Genomic DNA, 22,183 nt, shown 5'->3' with positions numbered 1-22,183 from the left:
AATCCCTGAAGATATCATAGAAAGAATGCATGAACAATTCTAAGGGAAATATCTGAAAGGGTTCTAATAGAAATTTCCAGAAAATTTCTCGGAGGAACTCCAGCAGAAGTTCCTGGACTATCAAAGCAGATATGTATGGAAAAATCCCAGCGGGATAACTTCACAGAATCGCTAGAAAAATCCCTGGACAAATCCACGTAACTGTAACTGCAACTGTAGGAGGGATTATTGGAGAAATCCTTAGAGAAACCCCTGGATACATAGCTGTAGGAGTTCATGCAGAAATTTTTGGAAAAAGTTCTGCAGGAATATCAGTAAAACATTTGGAGGAATCCTAGCAGGAGTTCCTGAACGACTATCAAGAGAAGCTTCTGGAGAAATCATCTGAATGAATCGTTATAAAATCTTCCAAGGAATTCCTTTAAAAACTTCCGGTGATTCTTGTAGAAACACCAGCAAAATACTTACAAGAAATCAAGCAAAAAATCTTGAAGAAATCGCCGCAAGAATGTCTGGGGGAATCCCACCTAGAATTCCTTATGGCACAGAGAAACAGACGTCACACTCTGCTCGCTTCCCAACGATCAGCTTGTTAACGGTTGATTCATATATTCGATAAGTGGTCAATTGGCCACTCGCGGTGCAGGCATCGTTTTTACTTCTGTTTGACGTTTGCTCACTACTACCACCCAGTGGTGGCCCAGCCAAGTACATTTGGTATTGGGGGATAACGTTTTAGTGGCGATGTTTTTTTTAATGAAATTTGTTCAAAGTGTTACGTCTGCTTCTCTGTGCTTAAGGGTTTCTAATGGATAAATCGCTGGAAGAATTCCGACAGCAATTTTTGAAGCAATCCAAGCAGGAAATCTGCAACACAAATCTCATAATTAATATCTGGAACAATCCTAGCAAGTAAACCTGGAGGAATTTCAGAGATGCCGGAAAGAAGAAGTAAATTGGTTGACTTGTAATCACAACAACAGGCAACGTTCAGTGTTTGTTCTGTTCCACAGGGAATTAAGTAGAATAGTCTTTAACTCTTTGGAGCCGGTGGGACATCATGTACATGCCCCGGCGTTGAAACCCATCATAAAAAACTTGTTCGAAACCAGCGAGGTTGCAGCCATACTAGCAAAACACTCCGGCTCCAAAGAGTTAAGCCCATATAGCCACATCAAGCGCACATGCAATCAGCTAAACCATTCTGAAGGTGGCGAGTTTGATTCCCGGTAAGCCCAGAAACCGTTTTATAATAAACATTTATTTAACTACATTGTGTATAAAATATATTCACACACGATATACAAATGCAAAATAAACATTGGCTGTGGGGGATCTCAGTTAAAAAAATTAAAAGTTCTCATAAAATACTAAGCTGAGGAGCAGGCTGTGTCCCAGTTGGAACGTTACGCCAAGAAGAGAGAGAACTTGAATCTTTTAGCAATTTATAACAATATTGGTTCAAAACATTGGCTAGGGTTGGGTGCTAAAATGGCATAAATGTGTTAGTTTCCAAAAAAAGTTTCACTGTTTTCAAAAGTTACACGAGTTTTGTTCATTGCGTAATTTTTCTATAACGCCTAAAGACATCAACTGCATTAATATTGATTAAAAATAGAAATTCTGAATGAAAAACCATTTATTTTTCTACTTCAAAAATGGCTGATAAAATCGGGTCAAAAAGCTGACAAAATCGGGGGTAGACAAAATCGGAGGTAGACAAAATCGGGGGCTGACAAAATCGGGTCCCCACTGTATTCTGGCCACTCATCCTAGCCTATAGTGCGATCCAAATACTCGTCTGCTTCACAATAAATTTTGCCACTATGTATACACCCAAATCCAACGACGTCCTCCACACAGCGGGTCGTTTATCAATAATACAACCAGCCTGGATGATAATGCGCATCGCCAACGTGTTGGAACAATAGCTATTTGTAGTCTGGGCCGTCTCCACACTGATTCGCAACAAACCAGTTCAGCAGTAGTTAGTTTATCGCCGATCGAAACAGATCGTACGTCGCAGTCAACCTGCGCTCCGCGCGCGACCTCTCGTCCTGCGTCCCCCTGCAGTTCACGAGTGGGGATAGCAGTTAGTGCTTTATTATTGTACCAATTCGTTGTGTACAAATTTGTAAATAGTTTCTAAATATATGCGATTACGATGGACAACACATACCTTGAACGTGTATCCGAACCTGTTTACCACGAACCGTTCAGTCCCTAATCTTCCTATGGCCCGAGCTCAAGTCAGACCTGTTTCCTGGCGTTAACAAACTAATTTAATTAATAATTAATAATTAATTTATTTAATTCAATTTCTTCTATAGGAACCCTTGGAGATTTTGTTTTATTATTATCCAATTGATTCTTTGGATATTTCTAGGAGGAATTCTAGGATGAATCTCTTAGTAAAACCTTTAGAGAAACTTCTTGAAGAATACTTTTGGAAAAAGGAATCTTTGGTGGGATTTCTGAAGTAATCCTAGGGAATAATTCTTAAGAAATCTTAAAAAGGATGCCAAGAAAAGTTATGAATGCTTGAGGAAATAACAAGTTTAATTATTGGAGAAATATCTGAAAAAGTTTTTTGAGGGAATAATTGAGAAATGCTTGAGGAATTTATGGAGAAATATTTGACTTTCGTGGAAAATCACCAAAGGAATATTTAGAGGATTCCCTGGAAGAAACGGAAGAATTTTCAAGGAAATTCTAGAAGGGCTTCTCTTCCTCTGAGGGGATCGCAATGTAATTTCTTGGAAGAATATCTGGTTCTGAATGAATCATTGGTGGTTTTTTGTAGTATTTTTCCTGGAATTTTTCAAGAATTCTTTAGATGATCTTCTAGATAAATCCTCAGAGATATAATTGATAGATTCTTGAACTAATATTTCGAGACATACACGATGAAGCCTGTGCAAGAATCTTTTAAATTACTCTGTAGTACTTTTGAAAACATTGCTGAATGTCTGAGGTGAACCAGCCAAGGGGCATTTTGACCGGGGACTCGACGGGGACCTGAACATGGAACGTCAAAAAACGCAGTAGGCAAGACAAAGTTTGCCGGGGACAGCTAGTATTATATAAAAGCGGATAAGGGGAACGCAGTAGTTATTTTGGATAAAGAGGACTATGATAACAGAATGAACAAAAAATAACTACTGGTCCCTATAGACAGTTAAGAGTCGATCCACTCCCTGGAATGGTGAGGCATGTGGATAAAACGATTAAGGAATGGTGTGAAGAATTAGCTTAAGTTAAAATTCACGAATAAAAAGAAATTAAAAAAAGATTAAGGAATGTAAGGCAATCATTTGGGACAACACTAGTCGTCTCAAAGTATCAAATCCAGTTCTGCCTAGAATCAAAGGTCTACCAAGAATACATAAACCAGGCAACGAAATGAGAGAGATTATATCAGCGGAAGGGTTTCCTACCCATAAATTTGCAAAATGGCTGGTGAAGGAATTTCAATCCATGCCAAAAGCTTTTGATAGTCATTCGGTGAATAATACTCAGGAGTTTGCAAGTCAACTGCAAGCCTCTGGTGATATTCAAGACGATGAAATCATGGTTTCGTTTGACGTCACTCCTTTATTCCCAAGTGTGCCGGTAGAAGAAGCTATTAATCTTTTGGAGGATTGGCTTCTTAGCCAGTATGAGGAGTAGTATTGGAAAAACAAAGTTCGTAGCTATATTGAATTGACACGACTTTGCATGGAAGAAAATTATTTCAGTTTCCGAGGGAAATTTTACAAATCCATTGTCTCCTTTTATGAGTGAATTATTCATGGCAAATCTTGAGAGCATTTTGAAAAAGAAAATTTTGTTACCTAACCGTTGGTGGAGGTACGTTGATGATGGTTTTAGCACAGAGAACAGACGTTTAAGCTCGAACAAAAATACGTCGAAATCGTGTGTAAAGGATTTAAGTGTACCAGTGTATCTCAACGCCACCAACGGAGACTACCCCACATATAAAGTTGATTTGACTCCACGATGGCAGTGTTCATCGTTAAAATACACTAGCCCACAAAGCGACACGAGCACCAAACGGCCAAAAACGACGAGCACTGGAAACAAATATGACAACACAACAATGCAAGTGATGGGACGCTAGCGCCGCGCAACGGGAGCATAACCACACACTTTGAAATGACCGTTACAAAGTTTTACACAAGCCAGAAAGTGAAGATAGACGTCTGTTCTCTGTGGTTTTAGCATCATCTAGAAAGAAAGTTTGCCAGAGATACTTGGAGCAATCAATGGCATTCATAAAGGTATAAAATTTTCCCATGAAGAAGAGAAGGATAATAAATTGTCGTTCTTGGATCTACTAATTGTCAGGAAATCGTCTAACTTTGTCGAAATTTATCGGAAACCAACGAATACTATGAGGGTTATTCCCAAAACTTCTTATCAACATAAAATGGCAGCTTTCCATCATTTGATTCGTTTGATTCACACAATGAATACTCTTCATATATATAGGCAAACAAAAGGAAATGGATTATATTTTTGAAACAGCTAGACTCAATGAATATAACGATAGTACAGTTAAGGCTATTATCGATAAGCAAAAGAGGGATTTATTTAGAAAAATCATGACAACTCTTGCTACTGAACAAGATGAGTTGAAAAGCGTTGCGGTGAACTTTGATACCCAAGTAACACACATGTTATATTAAAGTTACGACAGCGCAAGTTTTGGTTGTATAGAAGTTTATTTTACGTTATTTCAACACAATGTTAGAATTACGTAAAATAAACTTCTATATAACCAAAACTTGCGCTGTCGTAACTCTTTTATAACATGTGTGTTGCTTGGGTAATAATATTGCAAAACCATTAAAATCAAAATTGAGAAACTACCTATAGATTTGGTTTTCAGTAGCAGGAACTGTCAACTTAAGCCATTATTGGGATCTACAAAAGATAAAATAAGTGATTTAAACAAAGCGGTAGTTTACAAGATAGCATGTCCACATTGCAATAAAATCTACATAGGACAAACGAAAAGAACACTTGAAATTCGTTTCAAAGAACATATTGCAGAGGTTAACAAAGCGGGTAAAGATTTGGAAAAGGGGTTAGCGTATGAGTTTAAATCAAAAGTGGCCGAACTTGTTTTCCAGGATGAACACCTGTTGACAAAGGATAACATTAGTATCCTGCAAAATGTATCTTCATCTTGGAAGCTTGACCTAGTGGAATGTTTAGAAATCCACAAAGAAAGGACGGCATCGCTTCTTAACAAGGATTAATTAAATGCTTGTTCAAAACATCTAAGAAATCTACATAATTATGTAGAATTTCAAAGTTAGTGCAAGTATGGAAATAATTTTTGTAAGTGTTTCTGGAGACGGAAAACATACTGGAACTCGAAAATCTAAAAATCTATTGATAAGCTTTCAATTGATTTCATATCATAGTATTGTTAGTGAATATTTAAAATTAATTTAACAGAAATTGTGAGGGAGTTTTTTTCTGACTTGATAAAAAAATGTTGTTTTATACTCATAAGCGGTTTTTTTTAGAATTAATTTATGGTAGTATCTGCTGAAATACTCCATTTTTGGTAAATTTCACCATCCTTAAAAAGAAAAATAAATCATGAATTCTGTTGTAGTTCGTCAAACTGTGTTTGTGGATATTTCAAGATAAGTTTTCAGGCGAATTACGAATTTTGCTTATCTCTAGGAGTGGTTTGGAAAACACAGGAGTTTAGCGAGACATTCGTTAAACCACTTTCGATTGGAACTACCATCAAATCTCAAACCGCCACCCACAGGAGCCACAATTTGAGGAACAAATTTTCAGTATAAAATGCTACCAGGAGAAAAAAAAACCGGTTGTGTCGCTATTTCTGAGCTCACTCAAATTGAATGTACATGGCAAATGTGTGTGTGTGTCAAATAAAAAAAAGTATCATTGATCGTCGAAAATCCCTCCCACAGTAAATTTCTGGCTACGCCACTGTACCCAAATAACTCGGTACTTTTCATACTTTTTTCAAAAAACCTTATTGGGCCGCAGAAGTTTTCAAAATTCTTATAGGGGGTCACCACCCCAAAATGGTTGGGAAACCCTGTCCTAAATGGATTACCGGTGAAACTTCTAGAGCAATTCCCAACCAAACTTCTGGCTAAAGTTCCGGAGGAACTTCTGGGAAAGTTCCCGAAGTAACTCCCGGAAGAACTTCTGAAGGAATACCCAGTGGAACTGCTAGTAGAATTTTCAGTGAAATTCCTGCAGGAACTCCCGGTGAAATCTTTATAGGAAATCCTAGTGGGGCTTCTAGAGAAATAACTTGTGGAACTCTTAGAGGCATTTCCGATGGATCTTCTTCAGGAATTCACATTGCAACTTTTGGGGGACTTCCCAGTTGCACTCCTAGAGGAACTTGCCGTGATACTTCTCGAGGAATTTTCGGTGGCACTCTTACAGGAATTCCCAAAGAAATGAATAAAATGAATTCCCAGTAATACATCTGAAAGATTCTCCGGTGGAATCCTGTGGGATTTCACAATGGAATTCCTTACGGAACTTCTGGAGAATTTTTCTCAATACAGTCAGGTCTTTTTTACGCGGTTTTTATTACCGCGGCCGCGTAAATGAAAACTCCATCCAAAAAAAATCATCGTCTTATTTTTGATTGATTCGTCGAGACTTTTTACGCGAGACACGTCCCCCGCAAAGATATCCACAAAGCCACCTGGAGATCACCCGACCATCAAACAGAAAACCAAATCGACCACGTTCTAATCGACGGTTCTTCTCGGATATAACCAATGCTCGCACATACCACAGTGCGAATATAGATTCGGATCACTACTTAGTTGCTGTATGTATGCGCTCAACATCGAGCAGCTGCGTAACGTAGAAGTGGCTGAAGACAACGCGCAGCAGTTAGCAGTGGCCCTACCAACGGAAGAGCAGCTTGGCGCAGCTACACTTGAAGATGGCTGGAGGGACATCCGATCCGCCATAGGTAGTACTTCGGCTACAGCACTAGGCTTCGCGGCTTCGAATCACAGAAACGACTGGTACGACGGCGAATGTGAACAATAGAGTTAATAAACTATAGAGGACGAATGTCGCTGCTGTTCCCTTTGTTCTCGCTCGCAAACATGTCGGGTATCTATCTGTCAAACTGCATTCTGTTTCGCTTTGACACATATAGCCCGGCCTATCTCCGCCAGCAAGAGATGTTTCGGCAGCGACGCCAGCGACATTCTTCCTCTATAGTTTATTACCTCTATTATGTGAACAGTTGAAAAACGAGAAGAATGCAACATGGGCGAGAATGCTGCAACACCGTACGAGAGCGAATGAGGCACGTTACAGACAGGCGCGGAACAGGCAGAACTCAGTCTTCCGGACGAAGTGCCACAAGCTAACATGTGCCGAGATAATCACGGGAATATTCTCACGAGCGAGCGTGAGGTGGTCGAGAGGTGGCGGCAGCATTACGATGAGCACCTCAATGGCGACGTTGCAAGCACCAAAGGTGGCGTGGTAACAAATCTAGGAGTACGTGCGCAATACGAAAGATGTCCAACTCCTAACCTCCAAGAGATTGAAGAGGAGGTTAGCCGGTTGAAAAACAACAAAGCCGCTGGAGCAGATCTAGAGTCTGGGACCATTTGGGCAGGAGCACCTATTTTGGGCACTTGCTGGTATAACTCAGTTAATTTCAAACCGATTGACTTGAATTTTTTAACATAGCTAGATATTTCGCCTTCCTGGTCGTGTTTCAAAAGTCAAGTGAATCGGTTCAATATTGACTGAGTTATAGCAGCAAGTGCCCAAATGGTCCCAGACCCACTACCATGCGAGTTACTGAAATGCGGTGGAGAAGTACTGGTGAGAGCACTACACTGGGTCATTACCAAGATTTGGAAGGAGGAAGTATTACCGAAGGAATGGATGGAAGGTATCGTGTGTCCCATCTACAAAAAGGGCGACAAGTTGGATTGCGGGAACTACCGCGCGATCACACTACTGAGCGCTGCCTACAAGATACTCTCTCAAATTTTATGCCGCCGTCTATCACCGATTGCAAGAGAGTTCGTGGGGCAATATCAGGCTGGATTTATGGGTGAACGCGCTACAACGGACCAGATGTTCGCCATCCGCCAGGTGTTGCAGAAATGCCGCGAATACAACGTGCCCACACATCACTTGTTCATCGATTTCAAATCGGCGTATGATACAATCGATCGAGAACAGCTGTGGCAGATTATGCACGAATACGGATTCCCGGATAAATTGATAAGATTGATCAAGGCGGCGATGGATCGAGTGATGTGCGTAGTTCGAGTATCAGGGACACTCTCGAGTCCCTTCGAATCTCGCAGAGGGTTACGGCAAGGTGATGGTCTTTCGTGCTTGCTGTTCAACATTGCGTTGGAGGGTGCAATAAGAGCGGGGATAAACACAAGTGGGACGATTTTCACGAAGTCCGTTCAGCTGCTTGGTTTCGCTGATGATATTGATATTATAGCTCGTAACTTTGAGACGATGGCGGAAACATACATCCGACTAAAGAGTGAAGCCAGGCGAATCGGATTAGTCATTAATGTGTCGAAGACAAAGTACATGATGGCAAAGGGCTCCAGGGAGAAATCGCCTCGCCCGCCACCCCGAATTTCTATCGACGGTGATGAAATCGAGGCGGTTGAAGAATTCGTGTACTTGGGCTCACTGCCCGAATAAAACGGTATCATACATAAGCCATACGGGCTATCATTTTTTTATTATTCGTGATATCATAAACTGGATTATAAATCGATGATACGATGAATCATATTGATGCTACTGGCTATCATATACGGAGTTTTAATGATATACCGAATGGGTTGTTAAGTATCGTTACCATTCAAAAATGCAATTTTTCTCGAACAAAATTTTAGCAAAATTATTCATGTTATGATCGCTTCATCATATTTTTAACGATACTGTGAATAATAAAAACAAAACGGAAATATTTCATGAAATATTCTTTATCGACTATAGAAAAAAATACACCTCTGCGAGCATTTGCTGGGCACTGTCAAGTTTTTGTATCATTATATGAATCGTTGTTTTCATTCGTGGTGATTTTTTTTTTAAGTTTGCTGTATCTCTGGCTGGATTGGGAATCGAACCGTGTTATTGATATGCTTGCTCCTTCTCGCGCGGTGTCTCCGTACTAGACCAAATGGAATCGTCGGTCGCGAGTGTTTGAAAGTGGTAAAACTGAAAACTCTGTCGAGTTCGTGGAACATCTTCCTTCACACTAGTATTGGCCGCATCTGAAGGTATGTCTCTCAGTGGTCTCCAGTGATTTGCTGGTCGCAACTGGTCGCTGGAAGCATTAACGTCAGCAGTTATAAGCCGTCGTAACAAGAACCTAAAATTGTCTTCACTACAATTGTGTTTTTTGTGCCTACAAAGTGCCGGATTTCGTTCCCCAATTCTCTCAAATATTCTGCAAGTGGCATGTAATCCCAAAGTGACTGGAACCTGCAACCGCAAGGGCTTTTGTTTTGAAGCTCCGCTCGTGGTCGTACATGCACTCAAGTGAGGTAGATGTGAAGTGTTGAACCCATTTTTGTGCCTAAAATGCCAAACATTTAAATGCCGATGTTCGGATGACAATGCAGACTATCGTGATGACCTCTTATTTCAACCATTTAATAATAAATATAGTGAAAAAATAGTCAAAGACATTATTTTTGTCGCTGAAATTTTCGGTAACCTTATTATTCAAAATGATTTGATTATTATTCGACGTATAATTATTATATGTTCAATGATACTTGAACAATTTTAAATTGTTGAAATTTTTCAATCTCTATCATTTTATCATTAAACGATAACTTCTTGTGTAGTTATTATTGCACCAATGGGCTTCGTATAATATGAACGATGCCATGAATAGAATTTTTCTATGCGGGTGACATGGTGACCGCCGATAACGACACCAGCAGAGAAATTCAGAGACGCATTGTGGCAGGAAATCGAGCTTACTTTCGACTCCGTAGAAATCTACGATCGAACAAAGCTCGCCATCACACGAAGTTAACTATCTACAAAAAAGCCTTTCATGAATGCCAACCATCCCAGAATATAAAACAATCCATGTTTGAACCATCTAACAAGTAAAGCTTTTATTTTAAGCCTAACCTTTATTAATATACAACATACAAAGTTTTGCAAATATTTGAAAAGTTGTCCATTCACTAAAAGCGTAATATCTCAGCTTCTAGACAAGATATTTTAAATCACTTTTTTAGAGAAATGACGCATATGAATAGTACTATCAGATGAAATTTCCATGGTTGAAAATAAAAAATAGTACATGTATTTTGTTAGCAAATTTTGAACAAAAATGCTTAAAAAATAGACTTTTTATCAGTATAAAAAAGGTTCTGCCGTCAATATAAACACCTTAATTTAAAAACTAATACCCATTAAGAATACCTATAGGTCCATAGAAAAATAAAAAAATATTAGAAAAATTCAGAAGTTAAAAAAATATTACGAAAAAAATATTTTTTTGAGAATTTTCATGAAAAAGGATAATTTTTTGAAAATCGCCCTGGCGGAACCTCTTTACGATTTTTTAGAAAATCGAAATGTTCTACAAAAACGCTTCAAATATGTATATCTTTCATTTAAGGGTTGAGCACCTTGACTTTTCAAACATCGATTTTTTTTGGGACAGTCTAATAAGGACTCTACTACATCTTGGTGCCCGTTCTGCAATGCAGAACTCGGTGGTGAATGTCCATTTTGGTCAACAGTGTTGAAAACGGCATCGATTTCAAGCAGTACATCTACAATACCGAAGTGACCGTTGGAAGCACTAGCATGGAGAGCTGTCTGATTATCGTTAGTCAATGCTTTAACGTTGGCACCTCTTCTAATCAAAATATCTACTACATAATGGTGACCATTCTGGCATGCTAAATAAAGTGGTGTTACACCATCTTCATTAACAGCGTGTACATTTGCACCATAGTCAAGAAGTAACTTGACAATTTCAGAGTGACCTTCGGAAGCACTTACATGAAGAGCTGTCCATTTATTGTGAGTCAAAGCTTCAATGTCGGCTCCTCTTTTAATCAAAGTCTCCATAACCTTTCTGTGACCATTCTGACATGCCAAATAAAGAGGCGTAACGTTATCCTCATCAACGGCGTTTACGTTTGCACCACTATTCACCAATAGCTCAACAACAAGGTGATGACCTGCAGATGCACTTAGATGTAAAGCTGTTTGCCCTGATATATTGAATGCATAAACATTGACACCGTCGTTTATCAATTCTGCTACTTTTCTCTTTAGTCCTCTCTGAACCGCAATGGAAATTGATTTCTCATCGTAATCCATTCCATTGGCAAGTTTCGAAAAATCCCTTGTTAGTTTTTCTATTATATAATTGTGACCATTGCGATCAGCAGCCCGAAATGCGTTGAAGATTATATGAAAATTGAGTTTTATGATAAAATTTTCGATTAAAATATCAACAACTTCTGTGTACCCCTTGGACGCAGCTAAATCAAGAGGAGTTTTGGCTCCGTTTGTCTGTAAATCAGCTTGTACACCATTTTGTAACAGCGTTTTCGTCATACCAGAATCACCATTATAACAAGAAATGTGGAGTGCATTCCAATTGTTATCGTTTATGAAGTTTACGTCAATGCCTTTATCGATTAAAATATTCGTGATAGCAATTTGTTTGTGATGGACTGCATAATGCAGAGCTGACCATCCTTCTTTGTTTCGAATATTGATATCAGCTCCTTTTCGTAGCAATAGTTGGACTAAATTTATATGCCCGTACACTATTGCCGAGTGCAAAGGAACTAGACCTCCGCCATACTTAACATCCAGATTTACTTTACAACCATCGATCAAATAGGAACATACTTTGTCACTGCCGTTGTTAATAGCGATGTGAAGCATTCTAGCGTCACTTACCTCATATTTTGGTATTTTCGAAAGCACATACTTCAGCAAATTTGCAGCATTACTTTCACAAGCCCAGAAAACAACTTCTTCTGAAGCAAACGATGTTTCTTGAGCGATTTCTGATTCAAACCATAAAATATTATTTTCAATTATGTTCATAAAAAACAATCTTATACCCTTAAATTGAGCCAATACATTTTTAGCACAGAGAACAGACGTCTATCTTTGCTTTTTGTCTTGTGTAAAACTTTGTAACGGTCATATCAGAGTAAGTGGTTATGCTCCCGTTGCGCGGCGCTAGCGTTCCATTACTTTCATTGTTGTGTTGTCAAATTTATTTCCAGTGCTCGCCGTTTTTGGCCGTTTGGCGCTCGTGTCGCTTTGGGGGCTAGTGTATTTTAACGATGAACACTGCCATCGAGGGGTCAAATCGACTTTATAAGTGGGGCAGTCTCCGTTGGTGGCGTTGAGGTACACTTAAATCCTTTACACACGATTTCGACGTATTTTTGTTCGAGCTTAAATGTCTGTTCTCTGTGTTTTTAGTAACATTTTTCAAGTAATAGAAATCGTCCCACAGAAACTTCGCAACAAAATACTCAGCGTAAGAATGATGCGAGAAAAAATACTTGTCGCCAACAAATTTTACAAGAATGGATTTTTCAAACTGGTTCAGATGACAATCTTGCAAATTGTGCATCTTTCTATTGTATTTTGGATTTTTAAAGATAAATTCAAGCTCACTAATATCAAGAAATTTTATTGCCAGCAGTTGATGGTCAAGAAAATACCCATCAACAATTTGTTTGTTCGGGTCGACCCGCCCAATGCCATTGCATGCATCCACTATCTTTACTAGTAAACACTTTTCTATGAATATTTCGTAAATGTGATCAACTTCTGAAAACTCTTTGACCAAATAGCATATTTCACCCACATTATCACTTATACTAGTTTCTTTGAAGAGCTTGAAACGGTATTTGTATATTTTTGCCATCATTTTAACCATGAGCGGCACGCTACACAAGTTATAAAACTTATAAATCATATATTTGGAAAACAGAAAAAATTTTGAGTGGTAATAATTTCTGGAATAGCGTGAAAAATCCACGTTTTCTTCCCAAGATTTTGCAAGATATTCGGTTACTTGTTCACTACTAAACGGCTCCAAGGAAAAATATCCAACACGAAATTGTTTCTGAAAAATGTACTGCAATGTTTTCTTCTCATGACTTCTTATACTCATTACAATTTTGATATGTTCTGAATTGAGCAATAATTCCAAAAGATTGTTCATTTTCTTTCTATTTTTCTTGTGTATTTCATCATACCCATCAAACAATATTGTAATGTGTGAAGTCTGACGATTTTCCAAAACGTTCCGAATGAATTTAAAGTTTTTATCAGATAACGCAGATTTTAAACTGTCCAGTGGACATTCATGCTCAGAATCTTGTAGTCTGTTCAAGTACAATAAGAAAACTACTCCAGATTCTACTTTTTGATGTTCAAGAGCAACATATTGGAGAAGTTCAGTTTTACCTAGCCCAGGATCCGCCGTCAAAATTATACACTGATATTGTACAAACCCAACTCTCAGATTTGCTGCAAACTGTGTATCTGTCATCCTTGAATTTGGATTAAGCTCAGTATGTATGGTTCCGTCAAATTGAGAAGGTAGTGAAGATTCTGTTTTATTTATGTCCTTTTCTTCAAATATAAGCGCCCTGTTAATATATATCTCATTCATATCTTTCAATTCCGGAAATCGGTCTTCAAGTTTGGCCTGTAACGTGCTACAATACTGCGTTATGAATTCTTGATCTAAGTATGGTTTGGTATTCTCTTGCTTGCATTTCAGCGTTGCTTCAAAAAAATCATCTAATTCTTTCACCGCATTTTTATCATCGTTTTCTGATAGCTTACCTAAAATGTCAGGTCGCATCCACATTCGCATCCATGAGTTCAATTCTTCGATGATGAAGGGTTCCAACTCATCCGGTTGTTGCACTGATAATGTAAGTAGCGCGAAAAATTGTCTCACATCAGATGCCTCAGCGTATACTACTGAATGGATTTTGTTTCGTAAATCCTTTCCATCAAATAGTTTCCGCTTCGTTGTAACCACTCTATTCATGTCATTCAATTCAGCTTTCAACATCTTATACAATTCAGCTTTGGATACTACATTACTATTGAATGTTTCTTTGATTGCTAACTGACCATTCGCAGTCGTTTCAAGAATCAATGCTAGTAGATGTTCGTACTTTTTAAAATAATCGGATACAATTTCTTTACAAAAAAGATTTTCGATGGCGTCACCCAGGTGCTTGAGATCCTGGCCTCCCATTGATAACAAATTTGGAGAAACACATCCTATTTCTTTGAAGTCCAGCTCTGGTGGTTTAACAATAGGTTTTAATTTGTGCAGCACTGGACGAAGAACGTTGTACAATTTAGAAATGAAAATCAGTGATTTGTTAAAGGTAACTGCGAATCTAATTTTAAAGTTTTCTGACTCCTTCAAAACATCATTTAAATATCCTTTGTGTTTTATGAGCTGGTCTGTAATGATTCCTTGAGTGAAAAGTTGCTTGATAGCATCCTTTAGGGAATATAATTCTTTGTTGGCATATTCTAGGATTGATTGAATTGTAGACTCAGTCGGTGTGAGTATTTTGTGAGTTTCTTTTTCAGATGTAAAGCGGAGATATTCATCTACATCTCGATCTTCTATCGCCAAGCAATCTTGTGCGTTTTTCAGCTTTTCATCAAGTTTTTTGTTGGTAAAAAGCAGGAAGCTTGTTTTACCTTTGAACCTGTTTCGAATTATCATGTAGGAATAAAAATATTTGTACAAACTGAAATCGCCTTTCTCTCGATTCGTTTTTGGGAGCAAACCATTGAGATCAATCTTTGAATCTTTGCCGTCGACATGTTTAGATTGGAGAAAAATCCATTGCTTGGCTATCCTATCGTGCAGCACCACATCGTCAAACTTCTCTGCAGCTGACAGTTCGTAAGCTAAGTCGAAATACTTCCCTTCTCTTGTCAGCCGTAGCAAAAGAACTAAGGCAAGTTGCTTTTGATAAACTTCGCCGTGAGTTCCAGACTTGATGCTGCTGTCGTACTTCTTCTCAGTTTCCGGATCTATGATGCCCAACGTTGAGCATGCCATCTTCGATCTGAAATAAAAACAAAAGCTGAAGTAAGCAACGATTTGGCTGGGTACCGTAAACCGTGGTCAAAATGATCAGCGTGGTGAAATTGATTATTCTGGCACTACATTGTAATTCCATACTAGGAACTTCTAAGTGTCATAATGAACTTAAACTTCTTACACTGTGATCCTAACTGTGATGCATAACGCGGAAATTAAAAAAAAAATGGATCGCTGTGCGGAAATCTCCGCACCGAGTAAAACCAGCATAGTAAGCGTAGATCCTTACTTGCTTTTGAAAAGCATTCACTGTCAATATTGGACTATAAGAAACCAAAGGAGAAACAGCATGTTGTTTTTATAATCAGTTTTCAAATGCTGGCACATAGTATAGGACTCATTTTTTTCACAGTCATTAAGTCGTTTGCGGAACAGCCAAATACTGTCGCATTATACTTATGACACACATGTGATACAAGAATCACTGTACAATGGACTACCTGCTTTGCGCGCACCCACAGTTGATCAGCAGGAGTAAACAAATTTAATTTTGTATGGCGAAAAGCATCTAAACTTGAATTACTTGAAATAGAAAACGTTTCCCGAAAAATATTTGGTAGGCTTAATTGTGGGCACCATTGTGCACAACCACTACCAAATATTTTTTCGAATAATGTGTTCCACTTCGAGAAATTTGCCTTTAGATGCTATTCACCATACAATATTTTTGCGATTTACTTTTAGCGATTTTTCGGGCATAGAAGCTAGCGCCACATTGGTCGACGCGGAGAGTAGGAAAACAGCCGATGCAGTTAATTCTTTGCGCTCGAAATGAGTGCCATACTGAAAATTCTCTCAATGAATTAAATGCTTTGACTGTTTTCCTACTCTCCGCATCGACCAATGTGGCGCTAGGTTCTATGCGCGAAAGATCGCTAAAAGTAAATCACAAAAATATTGTATGGCGAATAGCATCTAATGGCGTATTTCTCGAAGTGAAACACATTATTCGAAAAAATATTTGGTAGTGGTTGTGCACAATGATGACCGGTTTGGTGCCTACCAAATATTTTTTCGGTAAAAGCTTTCCATTTCGAGAAATTCGAGTTTAGATGCATTTTACCACAGAGATTTGAGTGCCTCTTTGTACAAAATTTAAAAATTGCAGTTTTCAGGATTCACAATATCTCCACAAATACTGAACCGATTTTGATGAAAATTTTATGGTATAAGCTACATATAATCACAGAGAACAGACGAACATGCTCGAACAAAATTGCTTGAAAATCTTGTGTAAAGAAAAAACAAGCTCAGTAGCGACATCGACGGTGACTTTCCCACTCAAAAACTTGTTTCGACACCATGATGGCGCTTTCTGAAGATATATTTCACTAGCGCACCTTAAAATTTTCCTACTCAGATTCTGAGCTGTATTTGCTTAAATAACAAGATGTTTATGATTATTTCACTAATCCAGCAACAATATTTGAGCAACCCATTGATAATTAGTTTCATTATTTTCAATTAGAAACAAGTTGAATAAGAATTCAATAAATGTTTTCCAAGTAAAACCAACACATTCTCTTGGTGGAACTATATTGGGGTGCACACTTGGTGACACTAGCGCCAAAAGGTAAAACAACGGCAAATTTGTACCCCAATTCGAAATTTGACAGCGCCGCGTAATGGCCACATTCCCAGTTATTTCAAAACAACTGTTGCAATGCTTTACACAACTGCACTACATGAGCTTGGACGTCTGTTCTCTGTGATGGCGCTTTCTGAAGAAATATTTCACTAGCGCACCTTTAAATTTTCCTACTCAGATTCTGAGCTGTATTTGCTTAAATAACAAAATGTTTATGACTATTTCACTAACCCAGCAACAAAATTTGAGGAATCCATTGATAATTAGTTTAATTATTTTCAGTAAGAAACAAGTTGAACAAGAATTCAATTATTGTTTTCCAAGTAAAACCAACACATTCTCTAGGTGAAACTATACTAGGGTGCACACTTGGTGACACTAGCGCCAAAAGGTAAAACAACGGCAAATTTGTACCCCGATTCGAAATTTGACAGCGCCGCGTAATGGCCACATTCCCAGTTATTTCAAAACAACCGTTGCAATACTTTACACAAGAGCACTACATGAGCTTGGACGTCTGTTCTTTGTGGTTGCAACGAGCGAACGGCCGCTGCATACGATTAATTTGAGGAGCTTTTGTTATGCCTCCGGCGGGCGATCTTCCGGATTTTTTGTTAGCTGGCCAATCCGGTGTTTGTCAGCGTGGGCATCAAGAATGATGATAATGGAAGCCATTTGCTATGTTACCCGTATTTAATGAGGGACGTGATCATTAAGAACGACGCGTTCAGTTAGTGGTTCGACTACGATTGATTCTTTATTCTTAATTCAGACTTAACTTAGGGTCTCCCTCGGTGGTAGCTACGTGACCCTTTATGCAATCTCAGCATAATCGCATTCATCGCTTGGGCGGTCATCGCCCGGGTGGTATGATTGCAGTTATGCTGAGCTTGTGTTGACACATTAACTGGAGTTGTTTATTTATCAGCACTTTATGCGCTGCTACCAGGGCCGTATCCACCACACGCCTATCCTAATAAAATTTAAAAATTTGCTATAGTTAAATTTTTAAATCAATAGTGATCTAATCTAGCTAATTGTTATTACATTTTGATTGTTGAGTATAAAGTATTATTTCGTTTAGTTATAAAATCTGAAACATAATAATATTAATGAAGGATTCAAACACATACTTGTGCTTTGTATAATATATGAAAAATATATAAAAGTTCAGTAACACTATATACAGTTTGTTAAACTTGCTCGCTTATCTACCACACGTGACTCCTAATCTTCTATTATGGGATGTTATGTAATGCATAAGGTCCTCGATACTTCATATCTTGGACTTAACCTCCTCAAGGTGCATCATAAAATCCTAAAGCAAATGATTAATCTGTACCTACTCAAGGTAAAGTTTTATGTGGTACATATAACCTACTCAAGGTCATGCATCCACCACACGTCCTATAAAATGCTTTATCCTACTTTTATGTACTATATCTTCCTTATTGTTAATGGAAACTTTTACATTTGTTCCCATGTCCTCCAGTACCTGGTATGGACCATTATATTTCACGTCTAGTTTTTCCCCTATCTCATTTTTAATGAGAACAAAATCTCCTTTCTCGTAAGCGAAATCTTTGGATTTTTTATTTATATCTCCTATCCTTTTTGTCTTTTCCTCTATAAGCCTATCTCTGACTTCTTTGTAACGTTGCCTTGATTCTTTTACAGTAGTCGTCAACATTGTACAGAGGCTCAGGGTGGCTCTCCACCAAGTTAGAAGGCATTTTTGACGGTCTCCCATAAACTAGGTAAAAAGGGGTATACTTTGTTGTGGAATGTACTGTTTTATTATACGCAAATTCCCAGTTTGTCCATGAAAAAAGTTTATTGTCACATTGAATCCTTAGAAAATTCCCAAGACTTTTATGAGTATTTTCTAAAGCTCCAGTTGATTGGTGATAATATGCTGTGCTGTTAAGTTTTTCAATATTCAAAAGTTGTGCAATTTTTGTAAATAATTCAGACATGAATTCTGCTCCTCTGTCAGAAGCAATTCTATCTGGTATTCCATACTTTAATATGATATTTTTTATAAATGCTTCAGCTACAGCTTCCGTTGTCTTATTCTTGATTGGGGTTGCAGTAATGAACTTTGTCAGTTCGCACTGCGTTATATATATATACAATAGAGTTAATAAACTATAGAGGACGAATGTCGCTGCTGTTCCCTTTGTTCTCGCTCGCAAACATGTCGGGTATCTATCTGTCAAACTGCATACTGTTTCGCTTTGACACATATAGCCCGGCCTATCTCCGCCAGCAAGAGATGTTTCGGCAGCGACGCTAGCGACATTCTTCTTCTATAGTTTATTACCTCTATTATATATACTCATATCCATCAGAGGGTATAAGTGGACCTACTAAATCCAAATATTTTTTTTCAAATGCACTTTCAGCTGTCGTGGTTACAATCATATGTGGTTTCGCAACATTGATTGCTTTAAACTTTTGGTATTTTTCGCAAGATTTTATAAATGGGTAACTCTCGCTGAGACCGTTCCACTATTTACACCATGTCTTCAAAAATGTTTTAGGTGGTGATTTTCTGAAAGTCCTCGACAATAAAGTAAGAAAAATGCATTTGGTTACTCAAATTGATGGACCCCCCGTTAGTTAAACCCACAACAATGGACTACCCGCTTTGCGCGCAGCCACAGTTGATCAGCAGGAGTAAATCAATTTAATTTTGTATGGCGAAATGCATCTAAACTTGAATTACTTGAAATAGAAAGCTTTTGCTGAAAAAATATTTGGTAGGCTTAATAGTAGTCACCATTGTGCACAGCAAATAATTTTGTAATATCCAGGCGCGTATTTTCTGGCGATGTATCCATTTTTGAACGTAATTTCATTCGGTTACATCGTATTTCAACATTTATCACACTCACCATGTACACCCTTGTTGGCACCGGAAAGTGTCAACAAACCCATTCCAGCGAACACTCAGAAGCAGTATCATATTTATCATCTACCTCCCAACTCGGTGAAATAACCGAGAGGTAAGGGATATGCCTCACAATCAACGGATCAGTGTACGAATCCATGCCAATATTTTACTTATATATGATTCATCAATCTTTCCGGTTCTAGCGATTGCTAGACACACTTTCAAGCTGCGGCGGCTGATTTGCTGCGTAGAACGGATGTAACTTTTACATCAATTTTACGACGCGACTGATGTGCATCGAAAATGATGTGATATTACAAGATTTTTTTTGCTGTGTGCACAACCACTACCAAATATTTTTTCGAATAATGTATTCCACTTCGATAAATTTGCCTTTAGATGGTATTCGCCATACAATATTTTTGCGATTTACTTTTAGCGATTTTTCGCGCATAGAAGCTAGCGCCACATTGGTCGATGCGGAGAGTAGGAAAACAGCCGATGTAGTTAATTCATTTTTACGGGACCCTCGATTTTGGTCAATTGTTGGCTCATTTGAACCGTTATAACTCGAAAGTTTCTCCAAAAACCACCTCAAAACGAAATGTTGTTTGAAAGAGGAATGATAGAGCTACTTTTTGCAGATATAAAAAGTTAGGTCGGCCATATTGATTTCGGCCGCCATCTTGAATTTATTTACAAAAACTTTTTTTTCACCATGTTGGCAACCACCGATTTTCAAAATTTTTGCACCAATTGAAAGCTAGGCATTTATACACAGCATATCAAAAAATTAGAGATGTATGTTTTTCCTATCAAAAGTTATCTGCATTTTTGTAAATCATATCACGTTTTCTCCATACATTTCCATGCGCACCATTAACGACACGCATCAGCATCAGAGCAGGCGTAAAGCATGCACACTAGGGTGTCCCAAAATAGAAAAAGTGTCAAAAAGTTAACTTGCTCACCCTTAGAATGATAGATTAGGGTCTTAGAAACAATAGTTCCATACATGAAAACTCAATCAAAAAATATTTAGAGGTTGCACGCATCGATTTTATGAAAAATGGACGATTTTTGATATTTTTACCAAAAAAATGCTAATATGAGTTGAAAAATAAAAGAAATAAAAGTCATCAATCAAAGTAAATCATAGTTCTGGGTCCCGCAAACAAAGTTTGGAGGGAGTTTAGGTCGACAAAGCTGATTTTATATATTTGGCAATGGTTAAAATATCAAGAAATCACGATTTTTTTCACCAAATTTTTCAAAAATGCTCAATTTATAAGGATTTTGAAATTTTTCCTGTGATTGGAAATTCCCTTTTTTTATAGCAAATTTTGTGTTGATTTTTTCAGCTGAAGACAGTTTTGAGCTATCTCCTTCATGAGTTGAGATATCGGCATAATAATGATAACACAATCAATGAAAAAATCGGATTTTCTTATGTTATTTGTTTTTGTTCATTAGTTTCTATGGCTACCATGCAAAAAAACAAATAACAAATGTTTGACATGTACACGACATGTTATGCAAGTACACATGTACATGTACATGACATGTTATGCAAGTACACATTTTTGAAGATTTTTCGAACAAAGTTAGGTTACTTTGCTAATTTTACATTGATTGTGCTTACTGATTCAAAGAAAGACTCAAGAAGTGACTCGTTGTGAAATTTTAATAATATAAGTGATCGCAAGTCAGACAATCAAATCCCATGTGTGAAGTTCTATGATATATTTTGATTGATGTGAAGATCGCTCAACAATGTTTACCTTTTTAAATAGGTGTTGGTACTCTTGTTAAGCTAACATATATGTTCTTTCTAGTTATACCAGAACTACTGCTCTAACATTGAAAACCACTAAAATGCAATGGTGTTTTCGACAAGGTTTTCAATCACCTGGCAATCATTTGACTCATTTATCTATAACTCAGTTCAGAAGCATAATAGTGAAATGAGATGTAAATGCAGGAGTTTTTGCGAATACTAGGATATTTTTTCTTCTTTTTTCGCGAATTTGAACTAAATCAGGTTCTTTACATAATATTGAGATCTATTATATAATTTGATTTTGAAAACAAACCATTAGCGCACATATTTGCAGCAAGGGTTGGATTTTAGAAAGCATCAGGATGTTTAGATTCTACTATTATTTAAAAAAAATAAATATAACTTAGTGACTGGTCTAATATGTTACAAGAGGTGTTAACCTAAGAAATGCCAATGCTAAAATCTTTCTGCTGCGCAGCTTACTTGTTAAAACATAATTTGCAACCAAAATTACAAGTTTTGAATAGGTAGCTTACTACTGTTATCTGATCAACAGATGAAATCTAAGAAAAAAAAATTCTTCTCGTGTTCACAAAGCGGGTGTGAAAAGTTTTGTTCAGCATGTGTATATAGATATAAAACAATGATTAACTCACAAAGCCTTTTCATATTGTTGCTGTCATGCAGTAATGATCAAAGCAAGCCAATAATTCCTGACATTCTGCAAAAATGTACACT

The 22,183-nt window shown here is 37.7% G+C and overlaps 2 protein-coding genes across 5 annotated transcripts in view; both read right to left on the bottom strand.

The window, feature by feature from the left end:
• LOC115256758 (uncharacterized) overlaps positions 1-22,183 on the bottom strand; it is a 398,127-nt gene that overhangs the window by 219,360 nt on the left and 156,584 nt on the right. The gene's annotated exons all lie outside the window — the stretch shown is intronic.
• The window catches only part of LOC109398858 (ankyrin-1), a 193,405-nt gene continuing 181,800 nt past the window's right edge, over positions 10,579-22,183 (bottom strand). For 2 of the 4 annotated variants that reach the window (XM_062844566.1, XM_062844567.1), the window contains one exon: positions 11,814-15,146. In XM_062844566.1, coding sequence (XP_062700550.1) covers positions 12,398-15,139 — 2,742 coding nt within the window. In that variant the 5' untranslated portion in view covers positions 15,140-15,146 and the 3' untranslated portion in view covers positions 11,814-12,397. Of the gene's footprint in view, positions 15,147-22,183 lie in introns of all 4 variants that reach the window. The other 2 variants (XM_062844568.1, XM_029854994.2) reach the window with 2 other exon arrangements.

The sequence above is a fragment of the Aedes albopictus genome, chromosome 1, assembly GCF_035046485.1.
Source record: "Aedes albopictus strain Foshan chromosome 1, AalbF5, whole genome shotgun sequence".
Taxonomy (NCBI): domain Eukaryota; kingdom Metazoa; phylum Arthropoda; class Insecta; order Diptera; family Culicidae; genus Aedes; species Aedes albopictus.
Note: the sequence above shows the minus strand (reverse complement) of the source record. Positions and strands in the feature narration are given on the sequence as shown.